The sequence below is a fragment of the Sciurus vulgaris genome (assembly GCF_902686455.1).
Source record: "Sciurus vulgaris genome assembly, chromosome: 5".
In the NCBI taxonomy this organism is placed as follows: domain Eukaryota; kingdom Metazoa; phylum Chordata; class Mammalia; order Rodentia; family Sciuridae; genus Sciurus; species Sciurus vulgaris.
The window spans coordinates 143,964,212-143,987,048 of record NC_136465.1 but is presented as its reverse complement, the minus strand read 5'-3'; the positions used below and the strand labels follow the sequence as shown (position 1 = coordinate 143,987,048).

The window sequence follows — 22,837 nt, the reverse complement described above, 5'->3', positions numbered from 1 at the left end:
TAGTAAGCACATAACATTCATTTTCCTATTAGAACCCCTTGAATGTTAATGTTCATAGCTTTAAAATTATACAAAAGTGTAGAACTGATACAGAAAGCTAGAAAGATGTCTATTTTAACACCCACATGCATAAAGGTAAAAACAGGGCTCACACTTTGTTTTAGCCATCTTTTAACAGAATTAAATATAAACATGCCTTCACATCCAACCCTTTTCAATCTGAACATTTCAGTTCCTCCATAATCCCTCAAGATATATCTGGAATTTTCTTTTAAATCCATCATCATGATAGATTTGTGAGGTGGGGGGAACAGGAGAGGGAGGCTGAAACAAAGCATCTTGAAAACCTGCTCTGTGACATTTTATCTATCATGTTACATTACAACAAGAAATGAACATATTTTACCCTTCTGTGCTTTATAGGAGACCAATGCTTGTAATTTCCTTTTGCACATGCTAGTTCTCATATACTTTTTTTGCTTACTTAGCAGCTTTGTTTTGTTTTGCTGTTAAATTAAAATTTCAAAATAGCTTCTATGATCCAAAACAAACACTCCATTCTCAAATACTACTCCTAACATAGCTAGCTATTCCTTAATACATGTCAGGTTTGACGTCCAGAGAACAGATTCTTCTACAGAAACTATGAGAGAGGCAGACAGAAAAATGTTTTAATCTTTTGAACAAAAGTATTAATTAGTAGGAAAATAGGAGCTATCCTGAAGTCTATAAACTGATGTGAGTAGGAATATGGAAAGATAAACAGACTCTGGAGATGCCATTCACCTGCATGTACCTGTCCAAGCACAATGAGCCAGGGTTTGGGCGGCAAGTGGAAGGTCAGAATGCAGAAGCCACATAAACCCTGCCCCCCAGCAGGAAGCAGACTGAGCGGCTGAGAAGGTGGATACACTATTTGTCCAACAAATTTACACAAACAGAAAAAAGAAAATAAATTTCTTTAGAATTTTTAGACATACATTACCATTACAAAATCTGGCATAGCACAACATACAATGCCCAAAGAGTCTCAAAGCAAAACTAGGTCTTAAACTATAGCTGCAGTAGAGATTGCAAAAAAGATATGAATATTATATATAACTTTGTACAAAGGGATTTTAAATACTAGTTAAACTGAACAAAATCCAGGAAAGAAGTCATTAAAATTGGCCCAGAAGTAAATACAATTATTTTTAAAACTATGAAGGAAATTAAATTAATAAAATAAAAGTTCATTTATAAACTTCAAGTGTAGTTAGTTCTGCAGATAACTTCTACCTAATAAAGAAAAAACATATTTCCAATTTGATATAAAAATCTTTCAGGAACAACAACAAAAAAAGATAACAATTCCAAATTGAATCTTTAAGGTTAAGGTCAACTGATTTCATTTTATTTCTTCTGTGTGTGTGTGTGTGTATGTGTGTGTGTGTGTGTGTACACATGTATGCATATGCACAGTGCTGGGCAAGTGCTCAACCACTGACCTACACGGCCAGCCCTCAGATGATTTCAATACCAGAATATGACATTACAAGGCAGGAACTATCAGTAACAGAGAAACAAAAGCGAAAAAACAAATTTAGAAGAATTATAAGCAATAATACATTATAACTAATTCCTGGGTTTATTCCAGGAGGGCAAAACAGCATCAACAACAGAAAATCTACTGATGTGTCATTAAAATCTACTGATATGTCATTAATATACTGAGTAGCAAAAACCTATCATCATCAATATTAATTCATAAAAAATCTTAAACTAGAAATATGAGGAAAACCCTTACTAATTAAAGTGATCTATCGAAAAACCTATAAAATGCATTTTGTTAATGGCAAAGTGTCAAAACCCTTTTTTCTCGACAAGAATAAGAAAGTAGGAAAATAAAAACATTTGCTGTCATCACCTTTTTAACATAGTAATGGAGGATCTAATCAGGAAAAGAAAATAAATGAATCTAAAGAAACAAAATTGACAAAAGAGATACAGAAAGAGGTCTTCGAAGATATTGGTAATACTCTTAGGCTACTAAATGGATACCTGTTTTAGCAATATTCTTTATACAAATAGGTGACAACACATTTTTTTCTATGAATGGTATATTTAATGTATTTTATGAACGAGCATTTTAAGAAACAAAAAACTAAAATGGAAAACAATAATTTAATTTCATACTTCATTTAGTCATATTCTATTCTCAATTTCTTCAGTATATAAGCCTTCCTTAAGTATAATAATCTAAGACAACACTAGTATTAGGATTGATGTTTTTCAAAAGCCCATAAAGAGCCTGGAAGTCTTGTTAGGGGTAATCTCAATGACTTCAAATTGGCAGCATAGCAACCACTTCATTATAAGACACCATAGAGCCATCTGCATTGAGTTTGTAAGCAATGATATTGTTTTCTACAAAAACTGTACTCACAGTCCTTACAGCTGGGACAATAGAAAAATGTGCATGCCATTTCATTCTTAAAAGACACAAAGTATACTGAACTTCTGTGACTACTTTTTCCCAACTGGAAAATGATCATACTTGATTTTTTTAAAAAATAAGATATTCTTAAAGGGCATGAATTAAATAATTCAACAAATATTATTTTAAAAAAATATTTTAGTCTAGTTCAGTCAATGAGATATTTTCACTTTATTCTTGTACGCCCCATTATTTTACATTTCTTTTTCTATTCAATAGAAAAGAGATAAACTGAGAAGACAAGCACAGAATTTCTTTACTCTATAGAAGCCTGAGTAAGCCTTCTACTATTTCTCTCTCAATCAGCCTTTACCAGTTCTTTTAGCAGTAGCTTTTTTCAACTATGTCTCTCTGTTAAAAACAAGCACAGTGGCACCTGCCTATAATCCCAGTGACTTGGAAAGGCTGAGGCAGGAGAATCACAAGTTTAAAACCAGTCTCAGCAACTTAGTGAGACTCTGTCTCAAAATAAAAGGTCTAGGGATGTGACTTGGTTTAAGTACCCTTGGATTCCATCAAAAGAAAGAAAGGAAGGAAGGAAGGGGAAGAGGAAGGGCAGGGAAAATTTGGGTTTTCGTTTTTACAGCTTTTTAATTTGGGTTAGTCAATCTTTTTTGCGGTGCTGGGATCAAACCCAGGACCTTGTGCTTGCAAGGCAAGCACTCTACTTACTGACTGAGCTCTCTCCCCAGCCCCAGGGCTAGTTGATCTTAACAAAGTACTATAATGGTTTCCTTTCCTGGCTTAATGGGTAAAGTTTATGTTTTACAAAAATCTATACCTCTTTTGAAAAATTTGCATCTTTTGGAAGTAATTATTATGACAAATTATTTGGAAATATATTAAAAATATTATTATATAATTACAGTTAGGTGGTGAATTACACTGTACCATGGTTAAAAAAGGATATACAATTCAAAATTATACCATAAAATCCAAAATTAATCTGTCAATTTTCACATGATTTACAAGTTTAGAATTTAAATTTTGAGTTATTTCTTAGAAAATAATATTTCTTCAACTCAGTTATTTCTTGAAATTTGAAACCATGTATAATTGAAACAGAACTATTGATTTATAGTAATCAAACACAAAGAAAAATTGTTAAACATTGAAAAGCTGAAACAGTTTGTATTTTCCTATTTAAACAAGTAATAGCTGTCATTTGCATTAGGGGGCAAACTTGGCATACTTGAGTAATTATCTTGAGAGGTTTAAATATGTTCACCATGTTTTATATATATATATATATATATATATATATATATATCTTTTATATCTACAGTCTCCATATTTACAGTAGAAACAGGCATGAAGCACAAACTTTAGTTCATGAAATTTTCCTTAGATTAATCCCCCCTACTTTTTTTGTGAATATTGGCACTTGAATCCAGGGGCCCATTATTATTGCTACATCTGAAGTCCTATTTCTTTTTGCCTTGAGACAGGTCTTACTAAGTTGCTGAGGCTGGCCTTGAACTTGGCAGTGGAATCCTCCTGCCTCCTTAGTGTTGCTGGGATCACAAGTGTGCACCACTCCTAGTATTCTTCACTATTTTTTAAAAAATTACTTCCAAACAACTAAAAATCATAGAGTCAAGCATGGTGAACAAATAAGACAGGGCTGGGGATGTAGCTCAGGCCTTGCCTAACATTTGCTAGGTCCTGGGTTTAATCCCCAGTATGGGAAAGGAAAGGGGAAAAAAAAACGAATCGTGGTAAAATGTTCTCTAAGGTCAACTGTTCTAGAACACTGATTTAATTTTGAATCTATAACTTAATTTTTAAATTCCATTTGTTACATCACATATGCTGCCATATATGCTATCATTCTATTTTATGTTTGTGTGCTCACTGATCTGTTTATCTACAATAACTTTGTTAGTCTGTGATTATGACCTTAACTAAAAGGATTTTGTAATTTGTTCATTTTAGAGAGGAGAGGTGATGAGGTTGAGAGGTTGGCAAATCACCCAGGTAGAAAATTCTCCCCATAGACATGAGGTCATGGGGAACCTAACCTAAGACAATGACATATTTATTGACACCACTTCCATGCCACTACTACCCACTAAATACCAGACAATATACTAGATACTATAGAGAAAGGGAAGTGAGGGAAAGTTCTGGACAGAACCTAAAGAATACATTGATTGAGAGAGAAGGCGAAAATCATAGAAAATAGTGCTGTGTGAAATGAGAGACAGTCAAAACTGCATAGAGTCCTGACAGCCACAACAGCAGAGATCAATGGTGTCAAATTCCCCAGAGAAAAGGACACATGGGGATTCAGCTGAAGTCAGAGGCCAAGCAAGAATGATCACAGACTGAAATGATTAGTAATGAGTTAAGAAATGCTCTTATCAAGCAACTATTAATCAATATGGCTTCTAAGATGTGTTAAAGGCAGAAAAAAGGAAAACCCTTTCAAATACAAAGACCTTACTCATTAAGGCAGTCATTACAGAAAATTTCCTCTTTGCTAAGCATAAAATTGTAAAGAGTCATGGTGAAATCAGCAAACTAGAGTAATCAACTATGTCTAGTATTTTCCTGACATTATCAACCACATAATGAGACAGGACTTGTGGTTTACATAGTCTAAATCAGCTATCATTCTCCACTATCCAGATTTAAACCATAAATTAGCAGCACAGTTACTATGACAGGCTTTACCCATCCTCATTTGCATCCAATCAGTTAATGACTGGCAGCTGTCTACAGGACCCATTACTGAAGGCAGCAGTTTTAATGGATAATGCTTCATGAGGCTTAAAATCATATTCATGATAGACTGAAGTACTCCAAAATCTGCAAAGGCTTTCAAAGGGGTAAAAATAAATAAATAAAACTAACTGCAGTCTGTAATCTCAAAAAACCTTCAGAAAAGACTGACTTTAAAGGGTTTCTAATCTTTAGCTATGCTCACATAACATAATATACTAAAAAAAAAAAAAAATCTGCCCTTAAGGAAGATTACTGCCAGTCTCATAATTGCTCAGGAAGTAACTATAGCCAGAATTATCGCTAGCATGTTATAAATAGAAAAATTTAGAAACCTGGAATGAAAGAGTTTTGCTTGTATCAAAATGAAAGCATATGTCATGAAAAGGAATCCTGGAATCCAAAACCAACTCTACTACTAATTCTATCTCTCTTATTATGAAGCATCCCTCAGTGCGTGGTACATCAACAGCATATTTCACACTTTTGCCTTATTTCATGCATGTACATTCTGTTTCTACCCAGACTATAAATTCCTTAAGAAGGACAATCACTGTGACATTTATATTCAACATATTCTTTGCTGTTTGCCTTCTCTGTACCAGGCACTGTCATTAGTACATATATGGAATTTTTTTCAAAAAATGCAAAAATCCCCTCCTTGTTGCATCTTATGTTTTACTGCATGCCAACAATGCATTCAGACAATAAACATGGAAGTAGAGAAAACACAGTATGCCAAGTAGTGATAAGTGAGAAAAATAAAGACATGGAAAGAGGGCAGGTAATGCTTCAAAAAGCGGAGGTAGAGGGTAGCTGTACTCTGCAACAGGGCAGATAATTGAACATAAAGTACTTCCTGATAATGTGGCTAAAAGGAGGTGAGGGAGACCCCTGTGATGATATCTGGGGAAACACATGCCAGTAAGAAGCAACTGCTCAGTATTGGGAGTCTGCCAGGCATATAGAAGGCACATCAAAGGAGCTGACAGGTCTGGAGTGGAGAGAGGGAGGCTTGTAGGTGTATAAGGTCTTATCCCTGACTGTGTACTTTTACTTGGAAAGAAATGGAAAACCAGTAGAAGAGGGGTAGCAGATGCCACACATGCTCTGACATGTTTCACAGGGGTGCTGGCTCAGTGTAGACCCAAGGCATACAACATCAGAAGCAAAGGTTCGACTCAGACTTTAAAGAGCTAGGAAGTCATCACTCCCATCCTTATAAGCAGCAACAGCTGAGCTAACTGAAAATCAATGACTTCTCTTGGATCCATCAGCATTCTGTAGTCACAAGGTCACTGCAACTCTGAGATTTAGAGAGTCAGGCAAATCCAGAGTCATGGCAGAGGGGAGCTAACCCAGAGCAGGAATTGCTGAAGACAGAAACTGTTAGAAACCATTAACTGGTAATTTTGACCAGTTGCTTGAGATATCACCGTAAAAAAACAAGACAAATGCTTTCCCAGCTCTGGCAAGGGGAATGGTAGGGATAGTAAAAGCTTTATGAAATATACCCACAGCATTATACATACAAATACCTACTCTCTAGGAGAAAGACCTTACCAAAGCCTTATCCCAGAATTATGGAAGAAGGGCATCCTCTTCTCCAGCAACATTTAGCCTTCTGGTCCCAACTGGAAGTGACACACAGGGAAAGTCAAGAAGCATTTGTGAAGGTCACATCCCAGAGAAGCAGAGATTCAATCATGAGATAATAGAACACCTCTGCCACACTTTTATGCCACACCCAGAAGGCTCCTATATAATAATAGATTGTAGATAGAGATATGCAAAACATAAATTAAGTCCTTAAGGAAGCTCAAAGGCAACAAGGGATACAAAACATGAGGACACTAGAGGAATGTGACACTTCTGCCACTTAAGATTATAGCAAGCATGAAATATAGTTCAGTTCCTAGCCACATTAACACAAAACCTCACACTAAAGCCTCATTTCCTACTACAAAACACATTACATCTGCCTTGAAATAAAATATTACAAGGCATGCTGAAAGGCAAGACAATAGAAGCTAGGAGATCAGCTAAGAGTCTTTTGATAATATTCCAAGTAAAAGATGGTGGTGCTTAGGCCATGATGGTAGCACTGGAGGTAGTACAAAGGGGTCAAGTTCCTGATGTACTTTTGAAGACAGAGCAGAAAGAATGACTGGTGGAATGGATGTGATGGTAGAAAAGGAAGAGAAGAGGCATGGAGGACTTCCAGGTTTTTGGCTAGAGTTTCTGGGAAAATGGAGTTGCCATCAAAGGAGATGGTGAAGATTGCAAGCAAAGCAGTTGGCTAGGACAGGGGTGGGTCAGCTAGTTTCAGGAATTCAATTTTTGATGTCTCGAGGGACTTAAGTTACTGGTTATACATTAATTTAACAATAGTATTTTGGAGTTCCCATATACTATAGCACTTTTTAAGGTTAGGAAATTTAGGAATATCTTAGAAACCAAGGTAATAACCATTTGAGTGAATGAATGAAGAAATGATTGAACATTTTAACCATGTAACAAAAATATATTCAAAATCCTAAATAACAGCAGTAACAGTAAATAGTGCTGAAAAATACCTATAAGTTTACAAAATGCTTTCGCATACTCTGGGACAGAGATGCTATTCCATTCTAGTATCTGAGTATCTTCTAGATTAATAAAATTTGGCTGGATACTTCGCTTCACAGCCTTCCCTGTAGCTAGGTGTGGCTGACAGTGTGTAAGCAAATACTGCTACGGTACGTGCAATCTCAGTGATTTGCTCTCAGTGAGAACGGGTACACCCACAGTTGGTCCTTTCTCTCCCCTCTTCCTGTCAGCTGAAGTGCTGATGTGATAATGAGACAGCTTGGACCACATGGGCAGGGTGACACCACTGAGATGGCAAGGGAACAAACAAGGAACACAGATCCTGAAAACCCACGGCGCCACCTTATCAGCTTTGCACTGCACACACTTAGATTGCAACATGAAAGAATACAGTTCTATCTTATTTAAGCCCTTGTTATCTTAACCCTTTGTGACATTAGCTTAGCCTGAAATTTAACCCAAAATTTTAATAAATCCTCAAAATAACACCGATACAAATAACATGCTGGGGATTTTTGTTTTATTCCTTGCCATGCATCCGTTTTAAACCACGGGAGAATACACTGGCAACACAGACTGATTCCGCATACTTATATCTTCGAGTGAAGAAAAAACAATTTGAAAAGTACCCTGCAAAAATGACTTGCAAACATTTTTACAGCAAGACTTGGATTCAGGCATTCAATAAATTGTGCAGTACTCACTACCTAAAAAAGGCACATGGTAATGATTTTTTAAAGAGAATTGAGGAATTATATGCTATGCCCTAGCTCAACTTTAATGCTTCTACTTTCCATTAAAATCCCTGCAATCTATTAAGCATTGTAAGTACCAACAATTAGTTCCTTGGCTTAAGGAAATGTGTATTTGCTTACTGAACTTCTTGACTTAATTTGTGCCAATCAGACAAGGATGCCAAAGCTGCTTCTGGGTATCTAGATCTTTGGATATATATCCCAATACATATTAGCAGGCCATTTTATACATTTGGAACAGTTTCCCACCTTCGGTATTTGAATACTGATATGGAATTATATTGGAATGACTAGAAAAATCTTAGTTCAAATTCTATACAGTCATAATTTAAAGGGTGAATAAAAAATGACTTATGTAGAACAAGATTTTTTGGCACTATTTACTATGATATATTTCTGCACTAAAAATATACACTTATTTTCATTCAATCATTCTCTGGTTTCCATCACCATTTAAATGGCCTAAACTAGAATAATCCACTGTAACAGCTTTTAACTATTCATTTTTGCTTTAAAGGAAACTAATTTCTATGCTATCAATTTTGAGATTTGCTAAAATACTTTTCTAATCCAAAAGCTTACAAAGAGAGCTCTAATCAATTTTTTTTTCTTTCTGTAGTGAAAAAATGGTTTCCCTAAGTGATTTAAGAATTGTTTACTAAGAATAGGCCAACTGTTTGGTGACACCTGAATGATTTAACCTTTGTAAGGTAGAGGTGACTCTCAAATGCTAGTGCACACACTGACATCTAGAGACACAGCTCCAGGATTCAGAGGGAGCCTTACCTCCAATGCTTCTGGGAGTTCCTCAGGCAATCCTTAGAAAACAGAAAAGCTAGAACATTCTTAATGTGAGATGACCTGACTTTTATTATTGGATGAAAGATATATCCAAAGTCAGTATTGTGAAGTGTGGAAACCAAGCATTTTCTAAATTCAGATGACACTCAATATGTCTAAAGAACATGAGTCCTACTTCTTCAGGAACACAGGAAAATATTCCCCTATTCCAAGTATGCAATGCTGAATATGCTTCTAAATGTGTTTTACTGTACATCTCTTAAAAAATAATGAAAGATACAGGCATTACATAAAAGGATCTCTTCGTCTGTAATACTGGGGTTTTAAGGTAACAAGCAAAGAGAAAAAAAAAAAATGAAAAGTTTAACCTGCCCAGGCAAAAGCATAAAATAAAATATTACCTTTAGCTGGGTTTACTTTTATCCCTGACCTATACAGCATTTCCTCATTCTGCCAGTCTCCATTCCTGATCGCAGTCTTGAGTCCATAGAAAACAATTAATGTAGCTGTAGCATAAAAAATCAAGCTCTTGAGAAACCGCTTTTGGACTTTGACATAAAGGGCTCTGGCACCCACTGTAATCAGGAGGCAGAAGCCCATACTAGGAATATATAATACTCGCTCTGCAATTACAAAGCCGACATAGAAAAACAAGTTTGTGGCAGGAATAAAGGGTATTATCAACAAAGATAAAGACAGAACAACAATGTTCTCCGTAGAAGGGAGCTGAGTTCTCTCTGATACATTATTTTTAATGCCATTTTCTACTTTGGATGCAAAGCTGGGCTTAATCTCTGAGTTCCGGTACTCCACGTCTGAATGGCAGCTGTGTCCGTTTGCATTCTGCTTGCCATTTGTTACAGCTTTCCCATTGCATTCTCTCTCTATGCTTGGGCTCTTCAATCCATAGTAGGCGAGGAGGAGGAGTCCGGTATAGAAGGCCACAGTGTGTAGGTTTCTCCAATCACAAATTGTTTTGAGCAGAGGCACAGCATCCATTGACCAGTCAAAACTGAGAGTATCTGGGCATAGCAACAACCAGAGGTTCTTGGTTGGTAAATAGAAGAAGGTGAGCGTGCGAGCCAGCAGGCTATCGGAATCAGCAGCCGGGTTGTCAGAGTTGGAAAAGCTTGGTGGTTTGTTTCCCATCCAGTATAAGCGGGCCCCCAAAAGGGAGGTTCCCCAGAAAGTTAACAAACTAATGCTGAGAAAGAGAGACAAGTTCTTCCTCTGAAACCAAAAGAGAGGGAGAAAAATAAAGGTCATTGTCAATACAGTATGGGGACATTTTCACTTAACAGTAAGAGATGAAATACATTTTTAAATACACAGTAAAACCACAGGATGCACAGGATCATGTCTCCAATATGTGACTTTGTTTTCACTGCCTTTTAAAGATGCTTGGGAAATATTAACCTCAAAAAAAATGGACTGTGGAATCCTAGTTTGTATATAACATTTATTTATTTGTTTGTTTTTAATTTTTTAGTACTAGAGATTGAACTCAGGTGCATTTAACCACTGAGACACATCCTTAGCCCTTGTTTTTGTTGTTGTTTGTTTGTTTTTCTATTTTTGATATTCAGACAGGGACTTGCTAAATTGTTAGGGCCTTGCTAAATTGCTGAGACTGGTCTCAATTTTGTGATCCTTCTGTCTGAACCTCCCACGTCACTGAGATTACAGGCATGTGCCACCATGCCTGGTATGTAGGCAACTTTGGCTATCTTTTCCTTTCTTGTTTTTTTCTTTTTTTTTTTTTTTTTCCTAATTCCAAAACCTCTATATCATAACCTCTGAGAAATGGTTCAAAGTATTACCCTTTTAGACTTGGTGTCCAATCAAAAGACCACAATTGGCATAGTACTTCCATTGCATAAGATATAGTAGGCACCTAATAAATGTCTTCTTTAAGTTTATAATTTAAATTTTTTGGGGGGAAAACAAAGAGTCATGGCAAAAAAGATGGGGCATGTTAATATTCTTCTCAGATCTAAGGCAGTCAGAGCATGCGGTTTTGTCTATGCCAGTCTCCATTTCGTTGTCTTGAATCTACCTGCAGAATTTATAAACTAGGCTTCCATTGGCTGTCCCATGGTGTCACCGACATTGGTGGAATCCAACATTTGTTAGCACTCTTTATGAATCCCAAGCTTTACAAGACTTCACCTTCATGCATTTTAACTTCTGTTGTCATTTATTGACTTGCCGATAGGCACATTCACTCTCAATATTCAAACCCGAAAAACTTAAAAGAGAACCCTTGACTTCCCACCTCCAGCAAACTAATAAATAGGTCCTACTCCAACCATTCCCACCCTTAGAAAATGGTAAGACCACGTAACCATGTCTCCTTCAGGGCCTCCCTTCCCCATTCCATTCATTATCAAGTCGTCTCAACCTCAACTTCATAATTCATTCCAAATTTGCCCATTTCCTTCATCTCTTCTGTCCTCTCTAGTTCAAAATCTAAAGATGGGAGCAACACAATATTCTACTTGATGACTCTGACCTTTGTTAAACACAGATTATGGTATTTCCCAATTTTAAACTCAGTAATGAGATCTTATCCTAAGATCTTGAAAGTTTTCCTCTACTAACAATTGTTTTCAAAAGTTTGTGATTCATTTAGGATGTGTTGGTTCACCCTTCCCCCAATTTTGGTGATCATGTCCCTTTTTTCTTCCAAAATTACTTTGAAGAAAATTTTTAAAAATCTAGTGAGAGGTAATTCTGAGAATGAAAGAAGTGAAGGGATAGGAATTTAGAATACAAAAATTCAGAAAGAGATAAATGAGAAATAGAAAACAGGTTGAAATTATGAACAATTTTAAGAGGTAGGACTGTTATATTTAATGCTAATTTCATAACATTAACTGCCTTAGTGTTTTACAACTACCCATGGCAGACTTTTGCTTGACATTAATCCAAATACTATGTTGAATTTTCAATGGTAGAAGGATTAATCATGTTCAGCCATCATGAATCTTGAACTTCCAGGTCTGTCTTGGTAAAATGATATAGTGCAGAGCTTCATTATACCTAAGCACTTCTGCAAACCATTCAGTTGCTCTTTTGAAACTGTACACAAGAAAAGCCCAAGAATTTCTTAATTTCAGCAAATAAAAATAAAATGACATAAAAATCATACTTTATTCTATCTTAGTCAACTCAATTAGTCATATATAATTGAGTATTTTAGATTACACAAGGAAGAAACATAGGATTTGACAAAAATAAATGGGATAAGACATCACAGGACGTAGAACACTTATCTCAAAATATCAAATTCTAGCCAGGCATGGTGGTGGCATGCCTATAATCCCAGCAGATTTAGAGGCTGAGGCAGGAGGATCACAAACTAAAGACTAGCCTCAGCAACTAAGCATGTCTCTAGCAACTTAGTGAAACTGTCTCAAAATAAAAAATAAAAAGGACTGGGGATGTGGCTCAGTGTTTAAGTGCCCCTGCAATCCCCAATACACTCCCCCCAAAAAAATCAAATTCTGAACTTGTACCAAAAGACCATTTTCAAAGTGTAAACAAGACAGTTCTATTACAATGTCTTGTGGATACTTTGTGGTGGCAATAAGTAGAGAAGCAAGGAAGAAGAGAAAAAGCATTACAAAAACATTGGTAATCAGAGAAGTAGACAGCAAAAGCTCCACTTGGGAAGATCAGTATGGTCCAGTTCTTTCCTACTTCTGAAACTCTAGATAAAGTCAGCCTTAACATTTATACAATTTGATTTTATTTCCCCAACCAAAGCTACCTATCCTTTCCTAAGGCAAAACTACTTTATTCATTTATTAACTTTAAACAAACTATGTTTAATAATTTATTAAATCTTAGTAATTATCAAAATGAAACATTGGGATTGAAGATGTGTTCAAAATTATTATAGTGATTACAATGCTAAAATAACATGTAAATATAGTGAACTACAAAACAAAAATGTGAATAACGAAAACTTCTTAATGAAAATATATAAAAGTCTAAGAATTAAGAAAAGGATCCACATCATGCACAATCACAAAAATGGAAAGGTATATTCCATGTACATATAATACATAAAAATATACTCTACTGTCATGTATATCTTAAAAGCACAAATTTAAAAAATTGCAAGTACATGAAGGAAATATTATATATATTATATGATGACTTCATATGTATATGTACATTTGCATTTATATATGTACATATGTATGAAATTATGTTAAATATTTGAAATTTATGTATTGCATTTGATGCATATTAGACCTCAACAAAATGATTTTTAAATAAATAATAATGGAAAATGAAAAAAATGTTTAAAGAGTAAGAAAATAAATATTACCCATTATAAAAAAATATATATAAAATGAACACAAGTAATAAAATGCTAACAATAATGTAGTACTTCATATTTGAAAACACTTCATAAACAGTTTTCCATTTCAACAACAGACATAATAATTAAGATTAATAGGTACTAAAGGGTCTGAAACAAATGTTCACATCCACTCATTCTAACTGAATGGTGCGATCTATAAGGGTTATTATATAAATGCCACTATATATGCCAACCAGTAAGTAAGGGTGATACTAAAATATTTACAATAGAAGAGTTTCTAAGCCTTGAAATGTACTACTACCTGTACATTAGCCTAAATTTTAAATTGCAACTTTCAAGTCTCTTTAATGGTCTCTCATAAAATTTTATAAAAATTATCACCTATAAAAAAGGGGATTCTGATAAAACCTAATCTCTCTAATCCCATTCACTCATCCTACAATCTTTCTTTTCTTTCATCTTGTTTTTAAGGCCTTAAAAAGGTTTAATTTCTAATTTTGTCACTATGCTCTAGCCTATGAATTAAATTAGCAAATTTTTATTGGGCTATGACCAGGAACTAATAAACCATACAGTTTGCCTTGACATCTTTTTTGCTTGTTTGTTGTATCAGACTGATTCAGCAACGGCTTTCCTGAGATGAGCCCAGAGATGAGGTGTAAGCATTCCAATGAGTTGATAAGAAAGTTGAAAGCTAAAATGAGCAAAATCCACACAAAGGTGAGACTTCAAAGTGTGGCAACCTTAAACATGACCTAAATACAATCTTTGACAAGGAGCAATAGGTAAAAATTACAGCTCAGGAGCTTAACTGTAATTATTTCTTTGAACACATGGTTAAGGTTGTTGGATAGGATAGGTACTCTTCAACCCATGACTTGTAGACTTCTCCTTAGAAAAATGAGAGACCATGTGTTGTCGGAGTTTCACATTCTGCCCTGTCTTAAAAAAAAAAAAAAAAAAAAAAAAACTCTGGGAGAAGAGTCATAGTGTCTTAGATAGCAACTTTTAAATGTAAAGGTCCATCCATATCAATTATAAGCTTTTTAAAAACTGAATAACTTCTGCTTAGTAAAATTTCTGTTGGATTCTATCGTGCACAAAGCTGAGAATCTTTCCACATCTGTACAAGTCCAGTTCTTAGTATAGACAATAAAATTGCTGTTGGATTCTGACTTTAATTTCACAGTTTTAAGGTATGTTTTCCTCATTTAAAATAAATAAAACATAAGTAATGTTTTCACCTAGACTCTGGCACAAATTGAATTCTTAAATGTAATAAATGAGTATCACAGTATCCAGGCTAAAAAGGCATTGAAGTCATAATAGTAAGTAGAACTTAGGGTTGAAATATCCAAGTCTTATTGCAACACATTAAAGACAGGGTTTCTTTACAGAATTAAAAAAAAAAAAAAAACTCAGGCTTGGGGAGATAGCTCAGTTGGTAGAGTGCTTGCCTTGCAAACACAAGGCCCTGGGTTCAATCCCCAGCACTGCAAAAAATAAATAAATAAATAAATAAAAATCTCTTGATTATGAATAACGAAAGCAAAAATAATACGGAAAGAAGGAATTAAAAATAAAAACAGAGCTAGATGAAATGACTTATGCCTGCAATCCCAGCGACTCAGGAGGTTGAGGTAGGAGAATCACAAAATAGAGGCCAGCCTGGGAAACTTAGTGAGACCCTTCCTCAAAATAAAAGACAAAAGAGAACTAGGAATAATGCTCAGTGGTAAAGTGCTCCTGAGTTCAATCTCCAGTATGGGTAAATAAATGAATAAATATATAAAGACAGAAAATTCAGAAACTACCATAAACTTCTGAAAAGATGCACAATCTCATTAGTTAATAAAAATTAAAATGAATGTTAAAAGTTAAATTTATTTCAAAGAGATAGAAATGAAAAAATTACACACTAGGATACAATATCCCTGAAATTGTGTCAAAACAGGAACAATCGCAAATTATTGGGAAAATACAAATTGTCAGTTTTAGTGGGGAATCTGGAAGTATAGTATACTGGAAGTATAGTATACTGGAAGTATAGTAAGATAAAAATTTTTTCACCTATGATTTCATAATATGCATTTATTACATACATAGTAGTAAAACCCCTCAAGTCGAAATACATAGCATCTAATGCAAAATTGTTATTAAAAAAAAAAAAAAAAAAAAAAAGAGCCAGTCTTGGTGAAGCATGCCTGTAATCCCAGCAACTCAGGAGGCTAAAGCGGAGATGACAAATTCAAGGGCAGCCTCAGCAATGTATCAAGACCCTCTCTTAAAATAAAAATAATTTTAAAAGTGCTGTGGATAGAGATGACTGGTAGAAGGCCCCTGGATTAAATCCCAATACCAAGAAAGAAAGAAAAAAAAAAAAAAACTGCCAAAAATTTCAATAGGGCACTATAAAAATAAGTCATAGACTATCCATATAATTTGAATTCATATGGCAATTAAAGGAAAAAAACTATATATAAAATGAAGATACAAAATATGCATAGAGGTCATTCAAAAAATTTTTTTTCATAAATGAATATATATGTATACAAGGCATTTTCCTCCAAGTGAAACACCAAATGTAAGATGAAATCTCTGAGAGATGGGTCCATGGATAAGAGGCAAAACTGGCTTAGAATTTGTGAGTGGTTTTATCTATCCACAGCCCCTAAAAACACACAAAACCCCCTACCAGATGTGATAATCCAATACATTTAAACTTATATTTATGTGATGAAATATTGCTTGAAACAATATTTAAATAATAAGTTAACAAATCTATGTTCTGGTTATAGTAACTTAGGTATCTGATGTGTTAGTTCTTGTACATTTCTATATTTGTTATTTAGAGGAGTTATTTCATGTTTCCAAAATTAAAATAAAATTATTTGCCATGTCAAAATACTACCTACAATTGTTTTGTGAAACTTACCATAATTTTGCTAGAAAATCCTTCAAGTTGACAAAATCACATCACACAATGCACATAGGTTGGGCTATAAAATTTCACTATCATCCAAAAGCTTGCTTTTAGATTTAATCTACAAAGGTTGACATATCTCTGAATCACCAAGAGGGTACCATAGAGCCTGACATTTGTAGGCATTTGACGAAAGGATTCTTAAACTAACTTTGACTCTCAAACTTTTACTTGAAAGTTAATCCTGTTATACAAAATCTGTACTCCCAATAACCTACATGAAGACTCATAAAATAAGTGATACTGGATACAACTTCAATGCACCATTACCCAAAACTTGACTGTCACCACATAGAAACTGAGCCTTTTTACCTGTCCACATTTACACACCATCTCTCAATCCCTCTTTTCATGAATCGCACATAGTGAAGCCGTGGTATATGTTCCTCAGGAACATTTTCCTGACTACAACTTCTTTTAAAAGCAAAATTAGAAATGGGAAATTTTCGCATATTCACAAAAAAAATGCTCATCAAACACATTCCGTGCCAACTGATGAAATGGACAAGGTTTCTTCATGTTTTAATTTACATATTCACAAAATGACATTGTGAAAATCTTAACTATTTGAGTTCCACTATCTTCATCTTTCTTAGATTTCTTTTTTAAAATAAAGAGGGATATTAGCTCTACTCTCAATATTTTCTAATTATAAAATTCTAAGAGTTCATTTTTTTCCTTCTGCTGAGCCATATCCCCAGCCCTTTTTATTTTTTAAGACAAGATCTCACTAAGTTGCTTAAGGGCTTTGCTGAAGTACATTTGCTGAAATTTTGATCCTCATGCCGCATCGGAAATACAAGTGCATGCCACCATAACTGGCTTAGAGGGGTTTTGTGGGAACTGCCCAACATAGAAAAGTCATAGAATAAAAATCAGCCAAGAATATAAGGTTTGCAGCTAACAACTTTATTTCTACTCTTTTGACACACTAACGGGAGTAAAAGAACATAGTCATCGCTTAAGAAGCAAATGATGCGAAACTAATCACAGAACACCAAAATCTTCCCAATGCAGCGCCTGAATTATGAAGCAGGAGCTCATGAAAAGTGCTTGCCATATTAATTACTGTTGATGCCTTTAAAGAGCCCTGTGGTGGATTATCTTCTTCTATGGAAGTTTTTGATTAAAAAAACTAAAATAAAAGTGACTCAAAATACAACTAATTCATCTACAACAGCTACCCTCTCCCTTTACTCATGGAAAATTGCCATTGATGATGGCAGCCTCAATATTGTCTTTGAATATCAGCTTTTCTGGGACATAAATGAAATTGAAAGGAATATTTGAGTTTCAATGAAAGAAAAATGTAAACATTCTGCCTTGGAGTATTAAAACCATCATGAGACACATGTTTTGGCAAACAAATGAGAATAAATTACTTAAGTGCAAGGCTCATTTAATTCCAAATTAAGCCCTTGGCAATGATAGTAGTTATAATAATGAAGTAGATAAAAATCAGTATCTGAAAGTTTTAAGACTGAGAGAAAAGTCTATCCAGACATAACAAAAACCCAGCACCATCTATTTTCTATCCCCCATTCATCACTGAAATCATAGCTTTCCTTACATCAATATAGGATTTCTCTTAACCCCCATTCTTCCCAAAATTGTTCTCATTGAATAGTCACCCCTGAAATGGAACATAAAAGCACAATTTTCTGAATACATGACATGAAGAAATGCATGGCTACAAATATAATTAGGAATTATTACCAGGTCGTATTCATGAGACTAATCAAAATTCTGCCATAATGAAGTTATCAAGGCAGTTCTGTTTCCCTTTAAAAGAAAAAATAGGAGCTGGGCGGTGGCGCACACCTGCAATCCCAATGGCTTCGGAGGCTGAAGCAGGAGGATCATGAATTCAAAGCCAGACTCCACAATGACGAGGTGCTAAGCAACTCAGTGAGACCCTGTCTCTAAATAAAATACAAAATAGGGCTGGAGATGTGGCTCAGTGGGTGAGTGCCCCTGAGTTCAATACCAGTACCAAAAAAATAAAAGAAAGAAAGAAAGAAAAATGGGTTTTCTTATTAATAATTACCCATGCTAACAGGTAACATAACAGAATTTTAATATTTGGTGTTTCAAAAGATATAAAGAATTTCAATGAATGGGCATATCTATTCTTTGTGAAGAAAGAATTTAAACACTAGGGGCATAAAAATCTTTTATTAGGAAATTCATCATTTTGGATTCGAGGAATTCTTCAATTACTTAATCTGACTCTAACATACCATGTTTCTCTTTGAGTACAAATAACCAATAGAAACCATGAGTACATCTCATCTAAACGCGTAATGTAGCTTAATAAATCAGTTACAGATTGAAATCTGCTTATGAAAATTTGCAAGAAAATTAGACTTCATTATAATTTTCTAAGCAATGTTTTCTTGAAAGGAGACAATGCTCACAAAAATTCAGGGCATCAAAGCATATTAAATGAATCTCATTTAATGATATGATATTAAACCAAAGTTTAAAATCAAACACATTTGAGTTAATTTGTAGTAAAAGATCACCAAGGACAGTAATTTATACACTTTTTCTTCTTTCAATTACAATTGCAACTATCAGTCTGTTTAAAATTTCTCACAGTCTTTATTCATACCGGACACCAACTAACAGCAATAAATATTTTATTTAGAATATTAAAAATATATAAGTAAAAAACCTAAGTTGATCATCTATTCTTTTTAATCATATCTGAAATTTTTATTAATTTTGCTTAAAATTTGTTTGATTTTAAAATATTTCATTTACTCCTTCAATGATTCCTACCCTGTCTCTAGATCTTTGCTCCTAACACCACCTTCCAAGAAAAAGATGGAGAGCTTCTTGGTGAAATGGACTGATGGGAAATATACAAGATAAGCCTAGAGTCAGCTGTAGTGCAGGAAAGGCTGGAGATGCTTAACAAACCACAGCTATAAGGAGAGCAAAGCATCAATGGGAAGCAGGCATTGGCCTCAAGGGCTTGGGACGGCTGCAGCTAGAGCAATTGGAACAACAAAGTACAGTAGTATCAGATTATAAGGTAACCCAAAATATGCAATAAATATCCAGGAGTCCATAATGATAAATAAATAATAGAGACAAGTCTCCTTTGCAGAAGAATTCCAAATAATTTGTTATCCTCAAAGACAAGGACCCACTACTTAAATGTGTTCTGTGCATAATGATTTTCTTCCAAAGAATCTACAAGATGAAGAGGGTTTGGAGAGAGTAGAGATGGAGTGACTTAACAGCACAGAAACCTGAAAACCCCATCTCTGGCAGGTGATTTAGGTCAGCATTAGGACAGGCTATTTAAAGAATAAATAGATCATTGTTGTGATGCGATGACAATGTCACTTGACATCTTTGTTCTTCCTTTCAAAATTTATGAACCCAGACTTAAAAAAAATTCAGGCAAATTCCAAATAAAAACACTTGTACAAAATATCTAACTAGGAATCCTCAAAACTGCAAGTCTTCAAAATCAAAGTTTGAAGCACTGTCATGATCAAAAGCCTAAGCAGACATGATAAATAAATGCAAGGTACCATCCTACACAGTACCCTAGAACAGAAAAAGGACTTCTGAAGAAATTATGGACTTAGTTAATAATGTATCAGTACTGATTTACTAATTGCTACAGGTATATGATACTACTGCAAGATGTTAATAGTAGGGTAAACTAAATGTAAAGTACATGGGAACTCTGTCTTTTGGATGTTTCAACAAACCTAAAACTGTCCTAAAAATAAAGTCCACTTAAAGTGGTTGTTAAAAGTTCAAATAAAATGCACTTAGAAACCAAAGGAAATGAAATAGATAGTCTCTGTTCAATCACTGTTGAAAGCTATTACCAAAGAAAAATGAACAATTAAAAATTAACACCACATGAACATTTTAACTGCCTTCCAAATGGAATGAACTGAAATTCAGGTTGACTGACCACACTTGCATATGTGCATTGCATGAGATAACACTGATTTCAGATCCTATTTGGTTTTTGTCTGACACTCTGCAGCGTTTGTAGCATATCAGAAGCCCCTAAATGGGAAGCAAATATCCCAGGAAAGATGCTTCTCAGCCCATTGCTATGGTGTTTTCGTTGGCATGGTGACCCATTCTTCCTCATTAACTTAACATGGGGGAATCAAGCACTTAGCAATTTCGTGCGTACCCATGGCAAGCCCTTTCTAGAGCTAACTATTTGAAACTGAAGTGCCCAAAGAGTTCAATTAGTACAACTGCAAGGGGTGTGCTACAGCCCCTAACCCATTACACTAAAAGCAAGCCCTGAATGCCAGTCTTCAGAGTAATCTTGTTTAGCTTAAAATAAGAGGTTTAACACTTCCCACCAGGCAGTGCACTATGGTCAAATCAGGTTAGCCACAAAAACAATTCAGCCTTTATGAAGAAAATATGTGAAGAAAATATCCTTTGTGACCTAAGAAACAAGAACAACAACAACAAAAAAATGTTTTAAACAAAAGTAGAGAGGACACTTCTTTGATTGACTAGCAAAACGCTTCGGTTTGTATTAAATTCCTTTCCCCATACTTTAAGAATACACGTAATGGGGGGGCGGATAAAATTAAAATAGCTCTCAATTAATTTAATTTTGAAAAGGAACTTTTTTCCATCAATCTCTCCTCAACTGGGCAAGTGCACAGTTCAAATTCATTTCCTGCACCAATGGATTAAACTGCAACATTCTTTTAACTGTGTGGCTTTAGTGCGACAAACTCGCCATTGTGAGATGCGTTCCAGTCTCATTAATGAGTTGAGCATGTGAGTCCAGCATTTTGGAAACATAAAGAGACAAATTATAATGAGACTTCACTCAGTGGGGAGGCTAAGATACAGCAGTCTTCTCTCAAAGATATCATAATGGGACAGCCACTTAATGAGTGTGGGAGTTTTCCTGTGAAAAAACAAAAGACATCAAAAGGAAAAGATTTTATATACAAATACAACTTAGTATATACCTATACCTTATACACGTTCTTTCATAATAGCATCAGTTTAATGTTTTTTTTTAATATGGGAATATGATTGACTATAAAGATGTGTCTTCTGCTAAATGTGGAGTAAGTTCAATGTTAAATGAACAAATGATTATTTACTGTTTCTCACAAATATGCAACCTTTTATTTAGACATGTCACCTTAACCTTGTCTATTCTCAAAAAGCCACAGTGATCTATGAAATATAACATTAGTTTTCTTAATCGGGCAACTGATGCACAGTAGTGTCTGAAAGAAAATTTTCACATGGAAAACATCCACTGACGTGTTTCAACATCCAGCAATTTTGATTATTCAGCAATTCCCAGGCAACACTGTGGCACTGACAGGGTCATCATAGCTATTAGTCATTCAGAGCAGAATCAAACTGGAATGTTCACAAGGTCAGCCAAATAGGACCTTCTGGATTTACTGAGCAAGCAGTGAGGTCATCACCTGTTCCCCACCCCCATCAGAAAGAAAACAGAATAAATGGATGGTCATGCCAAATTTTGAAGTACATCACAGTAGCAAAAGCAGTTAGTTACTAGAATGTTGCAGAAAAAAAGCAACCGAACTTCCAAATCTTTGTTGGTTTGGACTCTTTGGTTTGCTTCCTTTGGTACTGGAAAATGCGTGAGAAGATGCTAAATGGTGATAGTACCTGTCCCATTACTTTCAACCATTTTAAACAAACACTGACAAAACAAAACTGACTCAGGGGATGGATGATATAGGAAAATATAATTTGGATTTTTATATGAAGAAAAGTCATCTTCCGGGCCCATGCATCTTACTACTCTGAAGGCAAAGTTCCTTTTTAAGGATAAAACAATGAATGTTGATGGCAGCATTTATTACCAATAAGTGGGCTCCCCCCACCCCCTGGTACCAGGGATTGAACCCAATGGCATTTAATCACTGAGCCACATCCCCAGTCCTTTTTGTTGTTGTTGTTGTATTTTACTTAGAGACAAGGTATCTCTGAGTTGCTTAGAGGCCCCCTAAATTGCTAAGGCTGACTTTGAACTCAGGGTCCTGCTGCCTCAGCCTCCCAAACCACTGGGATTACAGGCCTGCACCACGGTGCCTGGCCAATAAATGGGCTTTTCCAAAAGCATGAACATTTGCACCATCAAATATGCATTTATTAAATGACTACCTTCATTTGGT

General features: G+C 35.0%; 1 protein-coding gene across 3 annotated transcripts in view; it reads right to left on the bottom strand.

Moving 5' to 3' along the window:
• TMTC2 (transmembrane O-mannosyltransferase targeting cadherins 2) overlaps positions 1-22,837 on the bottom strand; it is a 458,982-nt gene that overhangs the window by 177,723 nt on the left and 258,422 nt on the right. For all 3 annotated transcript variants that reach the window (XM_079143057.1, XM_079143058.1, XM_079143056.1), the window contains one exon: positions 9,747-10,575. In XM_079143057.1, coding sequence (XP_078999183.1) covers positions 9,747-10,575 — 829 coding nt within the window. The remainder of the gene's footprint in view (positions 1-9,746; positions 10,576-22,837) is intronic.